The sequence below is a fragment of the Dipodomys spectabilis genome, unplaced genomic scaffold, assembly GCF_019054845.1.
Source record: "Dipodomys spectabilis isolate Male_0828 unplaced genomic scaffold, ASM1905484v1 ptg000145l, whole genome shotgun sequence".
Classification (NCBI taxonomy): Eukaryota; Metazoa; Chordata; class Mammalia; order Rodentia; family Heteromyidae; genus Dipodomys; species Dipodomys spectabilis.
The window spans coordinates 11,106,400-11,129,343 of record NW_024870822.1 but is presented as its reverse complement, the minus strand read 5'-3'; the positions used below and the strand labels follow the sequence as shown (position 1 = coordinate 11,129,343).

The 22,944-nt window shown below is 35.4% G+C and overlaps 1 protein-coding gene across 1 annotated transcript in view; it reads left to right on the top strand.

The window, feature by feature from the left end:
* Positions 1–22,944, top strand: part of Ano3 (anoctamin 3) — a 304,851-nt gene that overhangs the window by 215,578 nt on the left and 66,329 nt on the right. Inside the window, exons 10-15 of the mRNA XM_042691327.1 lie at positions 2,631–2,737; positions 6,230–6,285; positions 9,255–9,376; positions 11,948–12,082; positions 17,981–18,077; positions 22,773–22,833. Coding sequence (XP_042547261.1) covers positions 2,631–2,737; positions 6,230–6,285; positions 9,255–9,376; positions 11,948–12,082; positions 17,981–18,077; positions 22,773–22,833 — 578 coding nt within the window. The remainder of the gene's footprint in view (positions 1–2,630; positions 2,738–6,229; positions 6,286–9,254; positions 9,377–11,947; positions 12,083–17,980; positions 18,078–22,772; positions 22,834–22,944) is intronic.

The window sequence follows — 22,944 nt, the reverse complement described above, 5'->3', positions numbered from 1 at the left end:
CAACCAATTGAAATAGTACTGATAATACAATAGAATTTTAATTAATAATAGAATATTGTAATTAAGATATCAAAGCCATGCTATTTAAAATTAATATATTTATTAACTAACCTATTTTGGTTTAATTTAAAAAAACTAAAGTAAAAATATTTTCAGAGAATCTTAGATATCTCTCTATCCCTCTTTACCTACCTATGATGTTCTATGCTTATATATTTGTATATTCATTTAAGTAGCACTTATTGAGTTCTGTATGTCACAATTGAATGTAGAAGGGAGATTACTATTACAATTATATCTTGTACTTCCATGGTAATACTGGTCAAATTGTGCAGACAAAAAGTATAAATTTCTAAGTAAATGAAGCAAGGTAGACATAAGACAGAGAAATATGTAATACACTATAGGACCAAGGCTTTGACTCTACTTACACTGTTTGAAGTAAACTATATTTGGGGATATGGAAAGTTAAATGAAGAATGAAACAGAATTCCAAACCACCAAATATATGCATAACCAGATAACAGTGAGAAAACTTTGCCTTCCTAATACTGTATTTTTCCTATTACTTACTCCTAGAGATGAGTCTACAAGTTTTGAATGACATAATTCTAGAGAAATCTAAATGTCTGACAAGCTTAGAAAGAGGTTCTGGGGAGCATATTTAGCTTTTTGCTGTATATTTATTGGACCTCAATGTATCTATGGCACATCAGATTTTTTTAAAATGTTCCTATCTTCGAAAGCATAAGGAGCTAGTTTATCTTTGAAAACTTTCATATCCATCAGCTTATGCAAATGTCTTCTAAACTAATTTCCTCAATGCCTCCCCATTTGTGTTTATAATATAATTCAAAGCATGAATAATATAGACTCTGTGTCACATTCATTCTTCAGCATCTATATCTCCCACCAGTTACTTGATCCAGCCATGTTAATCTGGGCTCTGAATCAAATGCTCAGGTGTAGTCATGCTGCTTTATTTTTTTCTGTTCTCTCTGTCTGACAGGATTTGCTCCTAGATCTCTGCATTTTTTACTTACTATTTTCTCCTCCTATTTTAACATCACCACCTCCATGCCCCACCTTCTTGGTGCTGTTCTCTTTTTATTCTTATATATTACTTAGAATCTTATTTATTTGTTTACTTGTATCATGTTTAATTTGTCCATAATAGCAACTGCATGAAAAAAATGACACAAATATGCTTAAGAAATAGTTGTTTGGAAATGCTAAAGAATGTAATTGTAGCACAAAAGAACCATGAGGATGACAGATCCTTCTTCTGCATCTTGCAATTTGCTGCATCTGAATAAAGAGATAATACATATAATATTAGATGCTGAAGAGCTCAGTGTCTAATACAAAGGACAGATGCACAGACTGAAATAAAACAAGCCTGAGAAAATTAGTGAAATAGGAAATGCATAAGTAAATTGAATATTTGACAAAAGAAATGAGAGGGCCATTTTCAAAGGACAAGATCTGAACAGGCTTTTGGAAGGAGAGAGCCTACTTAGCAGGTAACAATATGGAAGGAGATGGAGAAAGGAAGAATGATAGACATTGAAGGTAGAGAAAAACACAAAGAAGAGATGCATGGAAATTAAAAGTAGTGGTAAATTTTACTCCTTGACAGATAATCAGATAGAAGGAACAGAATTGTAAGAAATAAGACTTGGTGGGTAGATAGGAGGGCAAGTATTGAGAGCCTTGGATGAAAACAAGAAATTCAATTATGCTCCTAATGGAGAGTTTATGACATGCTAAAGCTAGTAGGTGCTCTAAGGATCAGAGCTGTACTTTGGAAATCCAGTGAAAAATTGAATGTTGGGTTAGAACAGTCTTTTCACAGTCGAGGCAAGAGGGAATGACACAGGACAGAGGTAGAGTGAGAGATCGGGAGATGCAGTTGATTAGAACAGTTCCTTAGTGAGACAACTGTTTGTGTGCAGAGACTGGAGACACCAGAATCATAGAAAACCAAATACTTCGGGACTAAATGCCTGGTAAATGGTGCATTATCATTCACAGAGATAGTAGTTCCTGGAAACAGGAAGAGTCAGAAGCTGAGTGAGACCAACTTCACTCCTTGGATCAGACTCCTACTATATTATAAATCAATTGCTTTGTCATAATCTTTCTCCTCTTTACATCGTGGGCACTCCCATGAACCTTTCTTTCTACTCTTCTCACATTCAGCCAATGTAGGTCACCAAGGGCAGAGGAGGACTATTGCTGATTTCTGAGCTCTGTGAACAGGGTAAGCTTGGTTGGAGAGTGTGAATGAGGAAGGTATCAATGTTTAATGCATTCTATTCAGAACCACATTGCTCATATCAGTGCAACATTTATGTGAGGCAGTAGGAAGCTTGGTGTCTCCATTCTAAATAAGACTTTCTTGTAAACTGAAAGATTTTAAAGTGAATATCTGGTAACTCCCTGAATTTTCTATGCATGTATTTCATTTTTTCTGTTAGTTGATTCCCATCCCCAAGTTCTAACTTAATATACTTCATATACATTAGCTTCAAAGGAGGAAACAAAAGTTGATTACCTAAGAACTTGTATTTCTGGAAGGATTCTCTGCTCTGTTCTGAATATTAAAACCCATCTCCTTATCTTAACAGCTTTATAATAAACAATAAGGACACCTTCTTCAGTAATGCTACTCGAAGCAGAATTGTCTATCACATGTTGGAGCGTACCAAATATGAAAATGGAATATCAAAAGTGGGTAAGAACATCAAAGCTTGGAGAAAGTATATATTTCTTACAATCAGAGTATTGTTGTGGCTGTTATTTTGTCATTCCTGGGCTTTGAACATAAGACCTCATGGCTGCAGGCAGGCTCTTGATTGCTGAAACACCCCTCTAGCAAAATTGTTATTTAGCCACTGAAGCATTGACTTCATTCATTATGTGACTATATAATAGGATGAATACAACATCTATATGTTGCATTTTGCTACCTTTCATTTAAAAAAATCAAACATAATGTTTAAGGAGGTCACCAGAATATGAAATATATACATACCTTAGAATAGATTTCATTTCCCTAAATTCACCCAAAAATAATAAATTGGATGCTTTTAAAAGAAACATGAAAGGGCTGGGCACTCCTGTAATCCTAGCTACTCAGGTGGCTGAGATCTGAAGATCGTTCATTGAAGCCAGCCAAGGAAGGAAACGCTATGAGTTCTTATCTCCAGTACACTATTCAGAAAAAAGCCAGAAGTGGCACTGTGGCTCAAGTTGTAGAGCGCTAGCCTTGAGTACAGTCTCGCTCAGGGACAATGCCCAGGCCCTGAGTTCAAGCCTCAGGACCTACAGAAGGAGTGGGGGGGAGGGAGAAGGAGGGGGGAGGGAGGGAGATAGGGATGGGGAGGGAGAGTGAGAGGGGGGAGAGAGAGAAAGAAGGAAAGAAAGAATAAAAAGAAGGAAGGAAGGAAGAAAGAGAAAGAAAGAAATCAGAATGTCCACTGAACTGAAAATATGCTACATGATAATATCTACCATGGGTATATGTGCAATAATAAATATAGTAGTTGGGGGATTTAATTTTTTAAGTTCCAGGTATATTTTAGATATGAGACCTTTGTCCATTGTATGGCTAGTGAAGATCTTCTCCCAATCTGTGGGCTTTCTATTGATCTGGCCAGCTATGTCATTTGCCATGCAGAAGCTCTGCAATTTCATGCAATCCCATTTGTCCAACCTTTCTTTGATTTGTTGTGTTTCTGAGTCTCTTTTAAGAAAATTTCCGCCAGTGCCAACAAATCTTCAAAGAAGCAACTGCCCAATAAATAAGTGGGTTTAGAGAAATTTCTCTGAAGAGGAAAGAAGGATGGCCAATAGACACATAAAGAAATGCTCAACCTCCCTATCCATAAAAGAAATGCAAATCAAAACAAATCAAAAAAACATTAAGATACCACCTCACCTCAGTTAGAATGGCTATAATCAAGAACTTTAATAGCAACAGATGCTGGAGGGGATGTGGACAGAGGGAACCCTACTGCATTGTTGGTGGCAGTGTAACTTGTTCAACCACTTTGGAAAGCAGTATGGAGGTTCCTCAAAAGAGCTCCTCTATGACTCAGCAATCCCACTTTTGGGCATTTACCCAAATGATCACAAACAAGACCATACTAAAACTACCAGCACAACTATGCTTATTGCAGCATTATTTACCATAGCTAAGATATGGAACCAACTCAGATGCCCCTCAGTAGATGAATGGATCAAGAAAATGTGGTATATATACACAATGGAATTCTATGCCTCCATCAGAAAGAATGACATAGCCCCATTTCTTAGGAAATGGAAAGACTTGGAAAAAATGATATTAAGTGAAGTAAGCCAGGCCCAAAGAAACATAGGTCTTATGGTTTCCCTGATTTGCAATAACTAGTATATGTCTGAGACAAGCAGAAATGATCAGATAAGTTGATGTTAGGCAAAATGAACCCCAAGATAAGGACTCAAATGTTTTTTTTTCTTTCATGTGATTGTTTCTAACACATTTATAAGATTATTTCTTTGTTGCTTTGTATGTCCCTCCCCCACAGTGTAACCCCTACTTTCACTGTATTTGATGTTGGTATAAGTTGTGGAGGAGAAGGGAAAAAGCAAATTGTTTAAATAGGGATACAGATGGACCCATTGCAACAATGAGATGTACAAGATGTCATGTCGAAAATGAACTTTACAACTTTGGCGCAGGGGTGGGGGGAGGTCTGACAGGGAGGGGGAAGGATGGGAAGGGATGTTAAGGGGAAAGAAAGGAGAAGGCAACAATTCTTGATAAGAAATGTACTCATTACCTTGCCCATGTAATTGTAACCCTTCTGTATGGTATTTTCACAATAAAAAATAAATAATAAATAAATAAATATAGTAGTGAAGCATGGTGGTGAATACCTGTAATCTTAGCTACTTGGGAGAATGAGGCAAGAGAACCACTAGTTCAGCCTGCACAAATTAGCAAGATCATATCTCAAAGTTAAATTTTTTTAATATGGGGAGGATTAGAGTATAGTTAAGTAGTATAGTACTTGCCTGACACATCCATGACCTTAGGTTTAACACCTGCTACATTTTCTACCAGACATTTGATTTAAAAATAAAATTATTTGGGCTGGGAAGGTGGCTCAGTGGTAAAGTGCTTGCCTTGCATGCATGAGGCCCTGGGTTTGATTCCTCAGCACCACATAAGCAAAAAGAAAAAAGCCGGAAGTGGCGCTGTGGCTCAAGTGGTACAGCACTAGCCTTGAGCTGAAGAGCTGAGGGACAGCGCCCAGACCCAGAGTTCTGGGCCCACGACCAGACCCCAAAAAAATTAAAAAAAATAAAAATAAAAATAAAATTATTTTTAAAACTTTCTCTACATCAATAAAATATATAGATATATAATGACAATCAAAATTACATTCAATTCATTGTTGTCCCATTTTATAAAAGAGTATTTTACTCAAGTGCAAAGTATATTTTCAAAACATTTCAAATAGTTGTATCATATTCTATAATAAGCAATTAAGTACAAATTAATTGCAAAGTAACAATTATTCATTTTAACCATAGTAGTGGATAATGAAAGAGTTTTGTAATAAAAATAAAAGGATTCATCTGTTGCAGTTGTGCAATTATTTTTAATTCTTTATGAATATAAATAACATTACAATACATATATTATTCTCCTAAAAGGCTTCCTGACTGCCTATTCTCACAAGCATGGTGTTACAAGTTCACCATACTGCAGTCTGCTGAAATGAAAATTTTTACCGTGTCACATTGTTATTTAGGTCCCTTTGGCTAAGTATAAACAAAGACTTCCAAAATAACCTCCCAAGATATTTGGTAGGGGAGAAGAGTAAAATTATTCCTTGACCAACTTAGTCACTTTGAAGGTTAAGAAATAAAATTGTTCCTGGCACATGTGATTATAAGTAAGTGGATATTATTGTATGACAGTGAATTTGTGTGAAAGATCATAGTTGGTGTAGCTATGGAACTAAGGATATCATTCAATTAACCATTTATCCTTGATATATATATATACATATATATATATCTACATACATACATATACACAAACACATGCATTTAAACGTGATTCATATATACATATATACTAGTTGATTATGTGATTATACATACTAGTTTATTATGTATATTTCTCTGAATTTGGCTCAAATGTTTTATTTCTGTTTTCTTGTTCTCTTCCTAGGTATCCGTAAGCTTATAAACAATGGCTCATATATAGCAGCATTTCCCCCACATGAGGTAATTCTGAAAGACAACTTCCTTTCTCTTCCCTTTCCTCCCTCATTTCCTCCCTCCCTCTCTCCCTTCTCTTCTTCACCCTTCTTCCCTTCCTCTTCTTTCTCTTTCTTCTCCTCCTCTTCCTTCCCCTGCATATTCTCTCTCTCTCTCTCTCTCTCTCTCTCTCTCTCTCTCTCTCTCTCTCTCTCTCTCTCTCACCTTCTTGAGTTTTAGACTTAGGACCTCCACTTCCTAGGCAAGTTCTCTACAATGTGAACCATACCTGCACTGCTTTCTTGTTTTAGCCATTTCTCAGTCAGGGTATATGTTTTGTGCAGCTGTGATTACAGACATGAGCTTCCATGTCCAGGTTATTTTTTAAAAACTTTTAGTCTACTAGTGTCGTGCCTACCCCTGCCTCAATCCCCTCAATCACTGGAACGATGGACCCACTATATATCCACTTTCCAAGCAGCAGGGATTACAGACATGAGCTACTGTAAATTTCCATCAAAATAGATTTCCATGAAAATTTATTTTCTTGCTCAATGCATAATCCTATTTATTTCACTGGAGTCTGGTTCCCATAGCCCTTTAAGACTTCTAAGACTGTGTTATAAACTTGGGGCTACACACTGGCTCCGCTCCTCCAGAACACTTCTCAGTTTGCCTCATGTGAAGAATCACGGTCCCTGAGGGACTGACTATAGATTCAGAATGTAGAGCTCTATCCTTGGTCCAGCTTGAGATCCAAACAGGGCAGATCCCTCAATGTGCCTTCTATTTTAGGATACCTAAAAGTTGAAGACAAAGTCAAAATGGAAATCTGTAGTTTAAGACTTCTTTTTGAATCTTTGCCAGATCATTACTTCTCTCTCCGTTTTAAAAAAAAATTCTTTATGTTATTATCTTTAAGTAGTTGGACAAAGGAGTTGCCATTTAACAAAGCAGTTTATAAATACAATACTTCTTGTTCAATGTCTCCCCTTTCAACATTCTGATCCATCCCTCTCCAACCTACCCCTTCCTCACTCTTCTTAATTTTGTAGGATGTACATTGAATTCTTGACCACATTCTCTCCCTCTTCTCTTCTGTTTTGAGTAGAAATGCCTCTTGCACTCTGTGCTTGGCTTTGCCTACAATGAATAATACTTAAAATTGTTTTAACTCTTCCTTGCTCCCCAAATCTTCTTGGCTTCTTTCTTTAAGCCGATTCATATCTTAAGGTGAGGAGAATAGTTCTTTCGAGATTTCACTTCAAAACCAGCACTTTTATATTTATAAAGTAAAACAGAACATTAACAGGTTATAATATGTGAGTAATATTCAGGCCTGCAGAGACAATACTACATAAAATATACTAAGAAACTCTTATTGGTTAATAATTTAAATGTTTGATATAAATTCTCATTTGAACAACTTGCTAGGATAGACAAAAATACTAAATCAATATGTATATATACCTATATACATATACATTTATATACATACACATATACATATATATGTAATTGAGGTAGTAGAATGTCAAGTAGCAAGGGCAGAATTCTGAGCTTAGTGTACCAGCATCTAATTCTTACATAATTTATAAGTGTCTACTTAGAGAAAGAATGATAATACAACAGCCAATATATTTGTGTTTGCTTGTGCTAAGTTCTATGTTTGGATTTTCCCATTATTCTGACAAGAACAATGAAAGAAAATATATAATTATCTCCATTTTAAAGATAAAATAACCAAAGGCCAGAAAAATAGAACACCACTTACTGACTGCAGGGTTGGTGGAGTGTTCAGAATATCAAAGTTAAATCTCTAAGACAGACTTTTTAGAAAAGGAAACTACAATTTTTTTTCTGTGTGGTCATCTTCTCTACATAATCAGGCTGTATTCTAGGAGTCCATTTTACAGTTTGTGGGAACTTTAAGATCTGTCACAATTGGATTGTTAAAAATGTTCATGTTCACATTTATGCACGTAAATTAGTCAAGAAAAGCAAAGCAAAGAGTATCATCAAAATGAAAAGAGTAAAATAAAATTGGCTCAGGAATTTTGTATTAATTTTAAGTGCCAATAAGTCAAGGAAAGAGAAGCTAGTTAAAAAGAAATGAGCCAATGACATTGTCTACATGCTGTTTTATGAAAATACTTCAAAATGGACCTCTTACTTTGTTCATGGAAACTTACTCTCTTATGTAGCATTCGAAAGTGGAAGAAAACTTTCCTGGGAATGGACCATGACTTAAAACACAGTAACTTCATTTCTTAACCAAAAATCACATCAATTTCTGACATCTATGGGGGAGACATTATTTTACTTAAAAATTGTGCATGTCCAAACAGTAAAACTTGCAGGTCTCATTTAAGTAGAATGAACTCCAACGGTTAGAAGCAATTGATTTATGCAATGATTTTCATCGAAACCATCAAGGTATTTCCAGCAACAGTAGCTGTTAGTCTAACCTTCTCTACCTTAGGAGCCTGTCTTAGGCCCTATAGCCTATCTTAAGCTCTGCTGTAAAGCAGGGCCTTTCCTGAAATGAGCTAACACAGGCCTTATCTTACCAGGTGATGCAGGCAACCCTAAACAATACACACACACACACACACACAACAAATCCCCTACTCGCACATAACTCACAAAATCCAAGCTCTCATGCAAGCCAGACTGCAGAGTACTCCCTGCACCTAGAACAATTCCCCACCCCCAGCCCCTTAGCCATATAAACCCCCTTGCTCAAGGACAAGTGCCATCCCTGCTCGAGAGGGTCAGCTTGTCAGCCTGCTGACAATAAAGTTGAGTGACCTGGTGTCCCCGTGGCCTTCCGGGCTGAGGATTACAGAAGCATCTCCAACAACATCCTAATTTGGGCTTCAGTCATCAATCTCTGAAGCCTTAGTTAAATCGTTACATTATTCTGCAAAGAAAAAAAGTTTTGTTTAGTTCAAATTTCAGTGAATTATCCGTTCATATTATTGTATCTGTTGCAGGGAGCCTACAAAAGTAGCCTGCCCATCAAAACTCATGGGCCTCAGAATAACAGACACCTGTTGTACGAGCGCTGGGCACGCTGGGGAATGTGGTACAAGCATCAGCCTCTGGATCTAATCAGGTACTGTACATGCACTGATGGAGTAAAGCAAATTGTGCTGCTCTGTTGTCATTTTAATGGACTAGGAAATTTTTCTTATCAACCACATCATACCTATCAATGAAGATATCATCTAGAAATAACAACAACAACAACAACAAAAATAACCACTCTGATTGTGCCAGGATAGGAACTTAATGCAGAGAATTGATTACCTAGGGGATGGGAAAGCATAGAGATAAAATAAGACTTGGAAGTTAGCTAGGAATTAACAACAGTGGAGATGACAACATCTCTAAGGCTGGAAGAGAATTACCATCAGGTATAGTATCAGAATCCAAGACCTGGGCCACAGCGAGGTACATAAGCCTAGAAAACACCAAGCGGAGGAGGAAGATCCTGGCATAATCCCTTCCTTCCATCTTTAAATCTTCTAGTATCTCATAATCCAACTAAGCCATAGAAAATATAAGTAATCTAATATTCTAGGAAAAGCAAAGCAAAGAGAAGCAAAAAGGAAATCTTAGAACAAAGAGGAAGTGACCAACAGAGCCATGATGTATATGTAATAATACCTCTCCTCCACCCCACAGAGGAATTTTGTTTAAGGAAAAAGTGCCTTTATTGCATTACTTGCTAATATAATAAACTGCAGTTTCAAGCAGAACCTTATGATTGTATGAGGAATGAATAGACTATTGACTGATGTTTCCAAGGAGAAATAAATAAAAAGAAAAAATAGATTAATAATGCATTATAAAGAATGAGTCCAAGTCTACACTGGATGAAATATGTACAAAACTTAACTGGCATAGTATAAAGAATGAAGAAGAAAGAGAATAGCTTTTGCAAATGGAAACTTTGTATATGAAGAAAAATCACAAAAGTATTACCTTCTCAGTTTCACTGCTAGTGAACTGAAAAGCATCAATCTTTAAAACCATAGTTGGAAATGAAAATGTGTTAGTAACCATCTTTAGAAGATAGAGGCTTCTTTTAACCAGACTTTTAAAAACAACATTACAGTTAAAATAGCAGAAAGCTAAGTGAAGAAAAACTAATAGACTAGATGTCAGGATTTTATCATTCTTCTTCCATAAGCATTCTTCTTCTATAAGCAATGTTGGTCAACTTTCAGACTATAAAGTATATTCTTTTTCTGAATTCTTCCTATGGTAATTGTTAGTGAAGTCACACCTTCCAGTTTCTAGTGGTACTTGCTAATGAAACAACACACAGATCTTCCTTCAAACAGCTAAAATTGTTATAGAGAAGAGAAACAATCTAAAAGAGATGCAGAGTTGCAATAAAGTGTTATGAATTTCTGGTACCGAATAAAAAGGTTTGAGGGCAATGTGGGAGCAGGAGTAAGACATCCAGTAAGTGTGGGAGAACAGAGAGAAAACTCCTTAGATCAACAACAATAATAATACAGAGAATAGGATTAAGATGCTTTTAATGTACTATGTGAAGTTATTTCTTTTTTCTTTCACTCTTTTTTTTCCTATGTTTTTCCCCCTGTTGTCACTGTATTTGATTTCGTTATCCTGTAGTATAATATATATATATATATATATATATATACACATATATATATGTTTATCTGAATTAGGGAAAGAAAGGGGAACAACAAAATGGTGAGACAAAAGATAAAGGGGGAACCAATGCAACAGTGACACTCACAAGACAGTATGTTGTACATGTACTTTACAACTTGGGGTGGGGGTGCTGCATTAAGGGGGAAGGGAAATTGGGAGAAAAGATTAGGAGGGGATAACAGTGTTCAGCAAAAAATGTTGAATGTACTCCTTACCTTATGTATGTAACTATAACCCCTCTGTACATTACCTTGACAATAAAATTGTGGAGGTGAGAAGGAAAGGATGGTAGGGGAAAAACAAGAGGCAACAATGCTTGATAAGAAATGTACTCATTACCTTGCTCATGTAACTGTAACCCCTCTGTACAGTATTTTCACAATAAAAAATGTATTAAAAAAGGAAGGAAAGAAAAGAGAAAGGTATTAAGCATTCCAAAGGGAGGAATCAATGTTAATCAGGAAGACAATATGTTTCAGATCTTCAAAGAAGATCTCCCGCCACCAGGGGGTAGACTGTGTATAATGTCACTCCTTGTAGCCAACAGTGCAGATGGAGACAGAAATCTACCTCCTTTCAGCATCCAGTCAGAGGAAAATCTTTTGTTAACTTATACAAAGGTAATATGAGATAATACAGCTCTGTGATATACAGACTAAAAAGGACTACTACTATGGGGATGGAGGAAGAGGCCATCGTTTATAAAATCTCATAATTCAAATGAAGAACAACCATCAAGATGTATTTTAATCACAAATGACTTTGTTAAATGGAAACTCCTTTGTACAACTAAATATGATTTTAAAAATAAATGTTAACATTTTGCCATTAGGAGCTTTCTAAACAAGTAAGTATCAGATACCCTAGTCAGAGGTGAGGAGGAATTAAGTTTGAAGCCTGTTTTCATCTAACAGTTTTACTAGCTGTGGTATCAGTGTTTGTAAACCCATTTATGTTGCCTTAACTGAAGGTGAAGATTTGCTTTCTCATTCAGGCTGTACTTCGGTGAGAAGATTGGGCTGTATTTTGCCTGGCTGGGATGGTACACCGGAATGCTCATTCCTGCAGCAGTTGTTGGCTTGTGTGTTTTCTTCTATGGATTAATAACAATGAATGAAAGTCAAGTAAGGTATGTGTTGAAAAGACATCGAAAATGATCAAACTGTCTTTGGAATAAGGGAAAAGTTTAAGGATCGTGTTAACCACTAAAATGTAATTCTACCAATGCAATTTATTTCCTGTTTTTGTGGGTTTTATTTAGGAAAGAAGCACTAAAATAAGGACATTTTAAAACTTTCATATGAAAAATTATTTTGGACAAGATCTATGACTACTTAACGTTATGTTAAATTTCTCTTCTCTCCAAATTTCATATAACAATTTAAAAATTGTAGTAGGATGGGCTTTGACAAGCATTAAACAGCTGTCAGAAGGGAGATTCTTTTGTTAAAGTTAGAATGACTCAAGACTTGAAATAGGAATGCATTATTCCTAGAAACTCATTATTATTCAACAGACATTATTCAACAGAGAAAATCATGTTCTGTTTAATATATAGAACAAGTATAGCATCATGTTCAGCCTTCTGTGATTAAATGCAAAACATGATGAAATGCTGCCCTCTTCTTTATCGAAACTCAGTGCTTTCTTTTACTTTGGCTCATCTTTCAGAGATATTTTTGCCACTGGACATTATTCATAGAAGCTAAGGCTGTGAGATTCATCACAGAATTATAAAAAAAAATAGTTTCCCTGAAATTCCTTCAAAAATGTAACTGTATATGTGCCTGGTGTATTCATATGTGTATAGCATTCTTGCCTAAAAGCAAATATCTTCATTATCCTATAGTTGAGGCCTACTCAAAAATACAGACCAGGGGCTGGGAAGGTGACTCAGAGGTAGAGTGCTTGCCTTGCATGCCTGAGGCCCTGGGTTCGATTCCTCAGCACCACATAAGCAAAAAGAAAAAAAAGCCGGAAGTGGCGCTGTGGCTCAAGTGGTAGAGCGCTAGCCTTGAGCTGAAGAGCTGAGGGACAGTGCCCAGGCCCAGAGTTCAGGCCCCACATCTGGACCCAAAAAAAAAAAAATACAGACCATTATTTTAATATTTCAGAGTCATTCATTCTTAATGAGGCCAACTGATAATTACTATGAAAGCAATACTCTTAAATTGCTAAAGAAACCTAAATGGGAAGAGAAAATTAACAGAAAGTTAAGCAGTCATGGATCTTGTCTAACTTTTTTTTATAGGAGTTTCAAAATGACCATTTTATAGTGCTTCTTTCCTAAATAAAACCACAAAAACAGAAAATAAATAGCACTGGTAGAATTATATTTTAGTGGTCAACATGAGTCAACAGTGTGACTCAGACTTTTGCAAACTTAGCATGATTCTAGAAGATAGTCTTTTCCTGGACAGACTTCTATCCACTCTAAATATCTTGCTTTAAAAAAAAACCCTCATGGGCTGGGAAAGTGGCTCAGTGGTAGAGCACTTGCCTTGCATGCACGAGGCCCTGGGTTTGATTCTTTAGCACCACATAAGCAAAAAGAAAAAAAGCCGGAAGTGGCGCTGTGGCTCAAGTGGTAGAGTGCCAGCCTTGAGCTGAAGAGCTGAGGGACAGTGCCCAGGCCCAGAGTTCAAGCCCCACGACCGGACCCAAAAAAAAAATCCTCATTTGGTTACTTTCTTGTGTGCTATTTAGTCACTAATCTTTAGGGATCAAAGGACAGGCTGAAATTTAGAGTTACAATGTCTTGAAAAGAAAAAAATCATTCTTTTACAGTGAATTAATCAGTATGGAAAATGGTTCTCTAATAGCTTTGTGTAAATTGGTTCCATGGAAAATATTTTAACAAAGTTTTACCATGAGATATAGGCCTCCTCCCTTCACCCATAAGAAGCTGAAACCGAAGAAAAGAAAACTGTTTTCCTGTTCTTATTGGTTTTTCATACCAGTGGAGTAAATTGGCCTTCTTTTGTGTGAAATAAGTATTCTTTAACCTTTAGTTCAAAAGTATTTTTAAAAGGAGTTAGTGAACTCTTTTTTTTTTAGCACTTTATGGTATTATATTACTGCAACCTCTGTCATACTATAATTAAGATCCTGTCAGACTTTCTATTCTAAACCAAGATACGCAGCAGTGAATATCTTGACTTTCAAAATTTGCGGACTGAAATTTTCCATTCAAGGTGTCAGACACGGTTCAGTTGTAGGTCTTATTTTGGTGAGGAACAAGGAGTAGCCTGGATTTATTTTGTGTTGATTAATATTAGTATTATATTTAGCTCCTTTTTGTGTACTGCAACATAGGAAAATGTTAAAATTCTGGAATGTGAGTTTATTTGTTGTATTTCTACATGATGTAGCCAACTAAACTACAATCATTAATTGCTTTAATTAATTGTCTCTTAATTGCTTTAATTAATTACTAATGTATATAGTAACCAATTTTTAGATCATTGCATGAATGTAAGCATACATATACAGCTATGTATGCAATAGACCTACAGATACAGAGTGCTCATATTTGCACCTTGGAGGAAACAAAGCACAGATATTAAATGAGTAGGCAAGCATGTGTTCTCTGCTTCTCAAGAGTCTAAGTTTTAAAACCAATTCACAGAGTAGAAACCCCGGTTTTCCAGTCCATTTCTGACTCTCTCACATCATAATTTATCATGCAATCTATGTCATCTTCAGTATCAACCAGCTTTGCAAAAAAAGTTGCTATTTCTTAATGAAACCCCTTCCCTTAGCAATAATGATTTCTTCCTTTTATCAGGTGGCAGTAGTACAGCTAATAAAATATCAATATCACATAAATAATATCCCAGTTACAATCCTAATCTAGAGACAAATTCATTTTCAAAGAAGTAAGAGACTTGTTCAAAGGATGGGTAGATAGAGAGATAGATAGAGAAAGAGATAGATAGATAGATAAAGAAATCTGATATATTTCAGATACTTGTAGTTTATTATTTGTTGTTAAAATATTACTATGGTGAGAACACACAATATAAGCATAATGCCATACAGAAGTTTCTAGAGCTTATATATCTTGTCCACATAAAACTTTGTATTCATTTTCCACTATTCCCTGTTTTCCTTCATTCTCAACTCCTGAGAACCATAGACATACTCTATTTGGTGTATATGTTGACTATTTTAGATACACCACATCTAAATATGTTTGTCTTTCTGGGACTGGCCTATTTCCCTAATCATAATGAATTCCAGGTTTATCCTTGTTGCTGTATATGCAGATTTTTCTTTAAGTCTAAGTAATATTGCATTTTACATATACATTATATTTCTTTTCTTTGTCCATTTATCAACTTCTGGCAGCTTGGAATATTTCTGTGTTTTGCAGTATTTTAAATAAAACTTCAGTGAACATAAGCGCAGATAGCTAGCTCTTCAAAACTCTGACTGCATTTCCCTTGAAGTACTGTGGATCATACAATAGTTCTACTTTTGACTTTTTTGAGGACCTTATACAACATTTTCCATAGCAGCACATCATTTCAGATTCTTTCAGTGTACAAAGGTTCTTCTAATTTCTCCACATCCGCACTAATACTTATTTTCTGCATTATTTTAATGTAATAGCAGTCCAGTATGAAGATGTAACTCAGTCATAGAGCAATTTCCACACATAATCAAGGCCTGAAGTTCAGTTCTTAGAAATCCCCAGCAACAAATGCTCAAGACGTAAATTACAGTACCAATTCTAATAGGACAGAAGCCTTATTGTAGTTTTGACTTACATTTCTCTGATGATTATATCTGATTTTAAAACAAACATTTTATCCATGGTATCATATTGTTGTCCTTTAAACCTATCTTCACCTTATGCTCCACAAATCTATGTCACAGATTTTTTTTTTCTTCTACTTTTAGTCATGTTATCTGAGTTACTGGAAGCATTAGGATCCTGGGATGAGGGAGCCCAAAAATCCATCCAAAAGACATCTTGCTTCTTTTTAAATGTGTAATAATTGTCATTTCTTTTTTTAAAATTTCCTCATAAGCGTATCTACACATCAAGTGAAAGCATGGTGCAATTAGAATAAAAGTTCTGATTGTCAGGACCTAAGAAATCAATAAACATTTATGATGAGACCTCTACTTCCCTCTAGTGGTTAACTAGAGTCAAAAAAAGTCTGTGATTTCCAAATCTCTTCAGGCTAAAAAACTGAAAGAAAAAAAAAAAGACTAATATTTTTTGTTGTATATTGATTTAAGCTTCTGGCAACGTATAGCAAATGAATTTAATGATTATGACAGTAAGAAATAGAAGGTTGTCTAATCAATGGAATTCAAAACTCTTAAATCTGGGCTTGTTGAAGGTAGAAAAGTTTATGTCCTATAAAATATCACTGATACTATTTTGTATGAGTTTTCAGTATAGAATAAATTGAAAGCATTTATGAAGCATAATAAAGGTAGATAGACCCATTCAGTTAAAAGTTTCTTCTTCAGGAAGTAAGCTAATTCTTGTTTCTAAAAATTATTAATATTGCAAAGAGAATATGGAATCTTCTTTTATTTTCTTTACAGTCTTGAATTGCATGTTTTATCCTACTTTATATAGATATGCTGATTACTAGCAAGATGACACTGGAACATGTATATTATATAAAGCATAGTCCATTGTCATTATTGTTGATAGGAAATTTTTCTTTAAGCATGTATAAGTATTTTTAAAACATGTCTGTAAAAATTCTTTTACATATTTTATAGTTAATGGAGAACTTGATCTATAGTCAGTGAAACTTATACAAAAAGCTCTATGTTAGCAAGCAAATCACTTAAAATGATCATTAATTTCCTCTTCACAAAGGAAATAATTACCATTTTCTGCTATTGAGGTGAACTCTAAGGGACTTAAAGGTCATGACTCCATCTTTGCCCACAGAAACTGTTACACCATTTTATTCTATTACTAACTTACTGTTATTTTTTCATTTTGTCTTAGGTTACAAACATCTCAAAATACACATGGATTTATTTTTGCTTTAGCATATGCCTTCTTTAAGATAGCAGTTCTGACTAGATGCACTACCGATTAATAATTAACAGTCACATATTTTCTAAAGACTAAATTCCTTTTAGCATCCCCAGAATAAATTTATTTAAAGAAATTTTACTCAGAATCCATAAACTGGCAAAGAACTGCATAGGACAGAAAAGTTTAGGTTTATATGAACATACGTGCAGACAAACATACCAAAACTATGTTGCTATGAACTCTGAGTATGTATCAGATATTGATGATGGCTCTGTATTTCTGTCGTGAAGCCATATATAATGTATACTGAGCTTTTTACAAAAGAATTAGTGTCCATAAAATGGAAAAAGATGTGCCATAAATTACATTGTAATTGACAATGTATTTAAGTCAATAGAAACTATGGAAGGTTGTCATGACAACATGAATCAAGACAACATGCTGTCAGTCAGCATCTGCAGCAATATTATATACTGGGATGTAGATTGTAAAGGTGTAGTCAGATTTAATGCCAGCGCAGCCACTTTGAAGCCTGTATAATTGATTAAAAGTCTATTTCTTCCCAGATGTGATCATCACTCCACGCACCTGGGAGTAAGAGATACAAAGAACTAGAATTTGAGATCAACTTGGCTTAGGAAATAAGACCCTATCTCAAACAAATCAGATGAATAGGCAGAAAGCTCCAGTGATGTGTACTCACAGTATTATTCGGAGGGCCATGACAGTATATATAAACAACCAAATGAAAGCTCCATAAGTATCACACAAGTCTAAAAGATGATGTATTATCATAAGAATATTTTGATCGTTTCCTAAAGAAGTATAGGAAAGCCTTTGTATCACACATATCTTAAACCACTTAAATTGAAGCCATAATCTTGTTCACCAAGTCTCCATCTTTGCTTCTTCCCTTTTCCTTCAGCCTTGCTGTTCCCAGCAAGGTGCTTCAAGCTGCTAAGCAGATTTCTAAAGATATTCATGGGTTTTTTTTTTCTTTGATTTCTCAAGCCAAGAAATTTGTGAAGCCACTGAAGTGTTCATGTGTCCTCTGTGTGATAAGAATTGCTCATTGCAGAGACTCAATGACAGCTGCATCTATGCCAAGGTAAGCTCAACCTTCACATTCTCCTCCCTTAGCCCTGAGAAGTTCTCATCCCAAATCTACTCATCTCAGTTCCAGGAATCATAGTGTCAGGGACAAGTGAGAAAAACTGTTGAAACTACAAAGAGAGTATATATTAATTTAAATATATCATTTTAGTAATTAGAGCTTATAACTTCCACCATGGACACAAACTTATACTTGAAATTGCTTCTAGACTTTTTATGAGAACAAATGTTTCCATTAAGGACTCCATTTGTGCTGTCTGTGAAGGCTCAGGAAGGTAAAATACTTCTCACTCTACAGATAGAATACAATAACATACCAAAAATTCCCAAGCAGCCATCTACTAGAATTACCTGAAAGATTATTGAAAACTTGAAATCCGGACTACATGCCAGAAAGTATAAATCAAAATCTTCAGATTTTTTTACCTTTCTAAAAGACATTATGGTTCCGGGCACCTGTGGCTCATACCTGTAATCCTAGCTACTCAGGAGGCTGAGATCTGAGGATTGCTGTTCAAAGCTAACCCAGGCAGGAAAGTCCATGAGACTCTTATCTCCAAGTATCTACCAGAAAACCGGAAGTGGTGCTGTAGCTCAAGTGGTAGAGTGCTCACCTTGAGCTGAAGAGCTGAGGGACAGCACCCAGGCCCAGAGTTCAAGCTCCACGACTGATTTTTTTTTTAAAGTATGTTCTAAAGTGTTCTAGGTGATTCTAATGTCTATAAAAGTTTAAGAAAGCATGCACCTTTACCAATAGTATGCTTTATTGTAAAATACTTTTGTTGATGTATAATTAACTTAGAGTGAAATATGAATATTTGAAGTATACAAATTGCTATATTTTGTTATATATACATATATTCATGTATGTATGTATGTATGTACAAACATATGTATGTGTGTGTGAAATCATCAATCAAAAGAATATAACTGTCACCTCCAAAACTTTCCTTACACTCTCTTCTAGTGGCTACATTTCAGCCCTCCCTCATACTTCCCCTGTGTTCTGGAACATGACAGCTATATGATTAACCTTTATTTTATTCTATTTTCTGTTACTCTGATGAAATATCCAAGGCAGTCTACTTTATAAAGAAGAGATTCATTTTAGCTTATTTTGTTTCTGGAGATACAAAGTCAAGGAGAATCATCTAGTGATAGCCTTGTTGTGGCAGGGTCCTGACCTGGTACTAAGCAACATCACAAGGCAAAAGATGGAGCCACATTCATCTTTCCAAGAACACGAGATGTAATGGAGAATTGATGGCTGTTTATGCTCACTTCAATTAACTCTTCATGTATTATCCCTATTCATATGGACAATGCTGCTCAAAATGTTTGTTTACATATCATTTTATTCATTAAAGCAAGCTATTTTTTTTCTAAAAACATACTTTATTGCAAATATATTTCTTTAGGTAGAGCAAACCATACTAAAGTTAGCAGCACAACTGTATTTATTGCAGCATTATTTATCATAGCTAAGATATGGAACCAACCCAGATGCCCCTCAGTAGAAGAATGATCAAGAAAATGTGGTATATATACACAATGGAATTATATGCCTCCATCAGATAGAATGACATTGCCCATGTGTTAGGAAATGGAACGCCTTGGAAAAAATTCTATTAAGTGAAGTAAGCCAGGCCCAAAGAAACATAGGTCCCATGGTTTCCCTTATTTGCAATAACTAGTATATGTCTGAGTCAAGCAGAAATGTTCAGATAAGTTGATGTTAGGTGAAATGAACCCCAAGTTAAAGACTCAAATTTTTTTTCTTTCTTGCTATTGTTTTTAACATATTTATAAGATATGTCTTTGTTGCAAACCACCTTTTGTTTGGGTAAGAGTCTCTCATGCTGCTTGTGGAACTGCCTCAAAATTTTCATCTGGGGTTCCTTCAGCACAGCAGGTATTCTTGCCCTATGAAAAAGCAAGTTTACTCTCATTTTGTTCTCTTGCCAATTATTTATGATGGAAATTTGAGTCATCCACAGTGTGCTGGGCTCCATTATTGCTGTCTCCTTCCCTTTTCAATTCAGTGCCCTAAATGAAGCTCTTAACAACTTAACTTATAATTACAGATTCCCAAATAACTGTCCCCAATATGTCCAATGTCTGTCATCTCCAATATCCTGCTACATCCCATGTGTAAGGTATTAGAAAATCTATAGACAATGATTTACATTTTTGGTACTCTTGATTAGGTAAAGTACTAAAGTCTTCTCCAACCCTCCTTATAGCTTTCTCTTTCATTACATCTATGTAATCTCAGGTTATAAGACTATTTTATGTACAGTAAAACTAATAGATGACTTTCTAAAGGAGTGTGTAAATTTATTGAATTTAAAACATTCCTGAAAGATTTCTAAATGAATTTTACAAAGAAAGAAAACATGCAAATTGCTCCAAAAGTCAACAAACTGTGACAAATCATGCCCACCAGGACAAAATGGTTCAATGTGGCTCTTTATCCGCTACTTTTCCACAGACATTTTTTTTTTTCTGAAGCAGGAAAGAGATACCATTTCTTACTGACCTTTATAGCCACCTATGTGAAGTCTCAGTCCTATCACTGCAGGGACATTTCCAATACTCCGCTTATTTAAAAAGGAAAACCAACAGCTGTTTGACAATTGAGAAGCTTCAGGTGTCTCTGTGGGGTGTCTTTGCACACAAAGAATCTCGCTTCCCCTGCTGGGGGGGTAATTTTATGAGCTCTACAGGAGACATTCTTTAAGATTTTTTTTTCTCTCTTGAACATAAAAGATGCTGACAAATACTCTAAAAAGCAACTTACAACATTTTTAGAACTCTCAAGCTTTGATAGAGAATTTTACAGCCATAGTAGGATACTTTATATCTAACCACAGGTCTTCAAAAGGAGCATATCTTTTTAGGATGGTATTTTAAAGAATTCTATGTTATGGAAAAGCAGAAGTTCCAATTACAATGATCATTATTAGTGTTTAGTGTTCCAGCCAGCACTCTGAGCAAGGGATCTCACTGAACCTTCAGTTGGCCTCACCCTCCTTCCCATGTTTTCTCTACATGGTTATCACCCTTTGTCTACAGTTACACTTTTTATCCCCTTCAGTGCCTTGATCTCAGAGCCTAGGTGCTGTCTTTGAGCTTTTTTTCTCAAGTCTAGAACTCTACCATTGAGCCACAGCTCCACTTCTGTCTTTTTGGTGATTAATTAAGGTGCCTCAAAGCTTTTTTCTGCCCAGGCTGTCTTCAAAACCTTCTCAAATTTCAGTCTCCTGAGTAAGGAGGTTTATAGACATGTGCCACCAGTTTCACACTTGCAGTTTCACTTTCCATGGTCTTATTTACCTGCATTCATAACTGCACTCTGCACAGTAAAGAAACGAGCAGAAATTCATGTCATAAACTGTATGATGTTCTGGACACCATGATGAAATCTTGTGCCAGTCCAGTGTTCTGTCTGGACTGTGAATCTCCCTTTAGACAGGCACATTTAGACGTGCAGTATACACAGTATCAAATCCACATTCTTAGTAGTACAGTACTTATGTTCAAGAAGCTCTTACTTAGGCAATTTTATGCAGTCTCACAATGCATCTTTCATTCATCACATTTCATCTGACCATATGGACATTCTATCATCTCACATTATCACAAGAAGAGTAAGTATATTCTTCAGAGAAGGACTACATGAATTATGTGGTTTCTAATATATTGCTATCTTATTCCATTTGAATACTGTTATTAAGCTCTTATTTGGTCAAATTTATGTATCAGAGTTATATATTAGGAAAAAGCAGGAGAGAGAGAGAGAGAGAGAGGGAGGCTTGGTACTATCTGCAAAACTTCAGATATCCACTGAAGTTCTGGGAAACTATTCCCAACGGATAAAGGAAGACTACAGACTACTCTAGTTTCTATTGTATTTGTGTTTGTGCTAAATATTTCTTGCACTGGCTGAATTAGTTGAATCTCACAAATGTATATAGTGAAAATTTTATGCAAACTAAAACACACAAAAGCACATTGGATTTTATTTAATATGGATTTTATTAAAATCAAATAATACTTGCAAGTCTGAAAGTGGTATTCAATAGCATTGCCTGACTGTACATTGTTATTTATCAAGTTTCAGATAACAATGAAAAAAGAAAAGAAAAGAAGAAAAAATAAAAACACTGTTCAGTGATTATGGAACTTCTTACAACAATGCACAATGGAAGATATTAGATGTAATAAGGCACTATTGGACATGTTATAATCATGAGAGAGTGGGAATAGTGCTGTGGTACCTTTCTATTGCAGGCAATAGCTCACTAGCAAATCTCCAAATTTTGTTTGTTCCATGTTCCTGGAAGTTTGGCTAACAGGAAATTCAACTTCATATATTTTTTCCCCCTGAAAAGCTAATTCCTTCATTTCATCTTATTGTTTGGACATTTGTGGTCCAAAAATACTTCCTTGGGGTACTAGAAAAACTTCTAAACTGAAATGAATTTGTAGTGCAAAGGAAACTAGGGGGAAGAAAGAAGAGCACTGTCATTCTCTCATTTTTTTTTCCTGTATAACAATCACATTAAACAGTTGCTGGACCCATGGAAGGATCCATCAACTATATTTACAATCTATGAAATACTGTGATTTCACATTGGATTGTTATAATTACTCACATGATTAATATTTTTATGTGTTTTCCATTAAGGTGACATACTTATTTGATAATGGAGGAACAGTCTTCTTTGCTATTTTTATGGCAATATGGGGTAAGTATGTTCTTTCAGTACTTTCTAGCTCTTATTTGCTAAGGATATTTCTGTGTTACTTTACACATGCACACACATGTATGTGCAAAAAGTCTCTAGGCTAGCACTTGC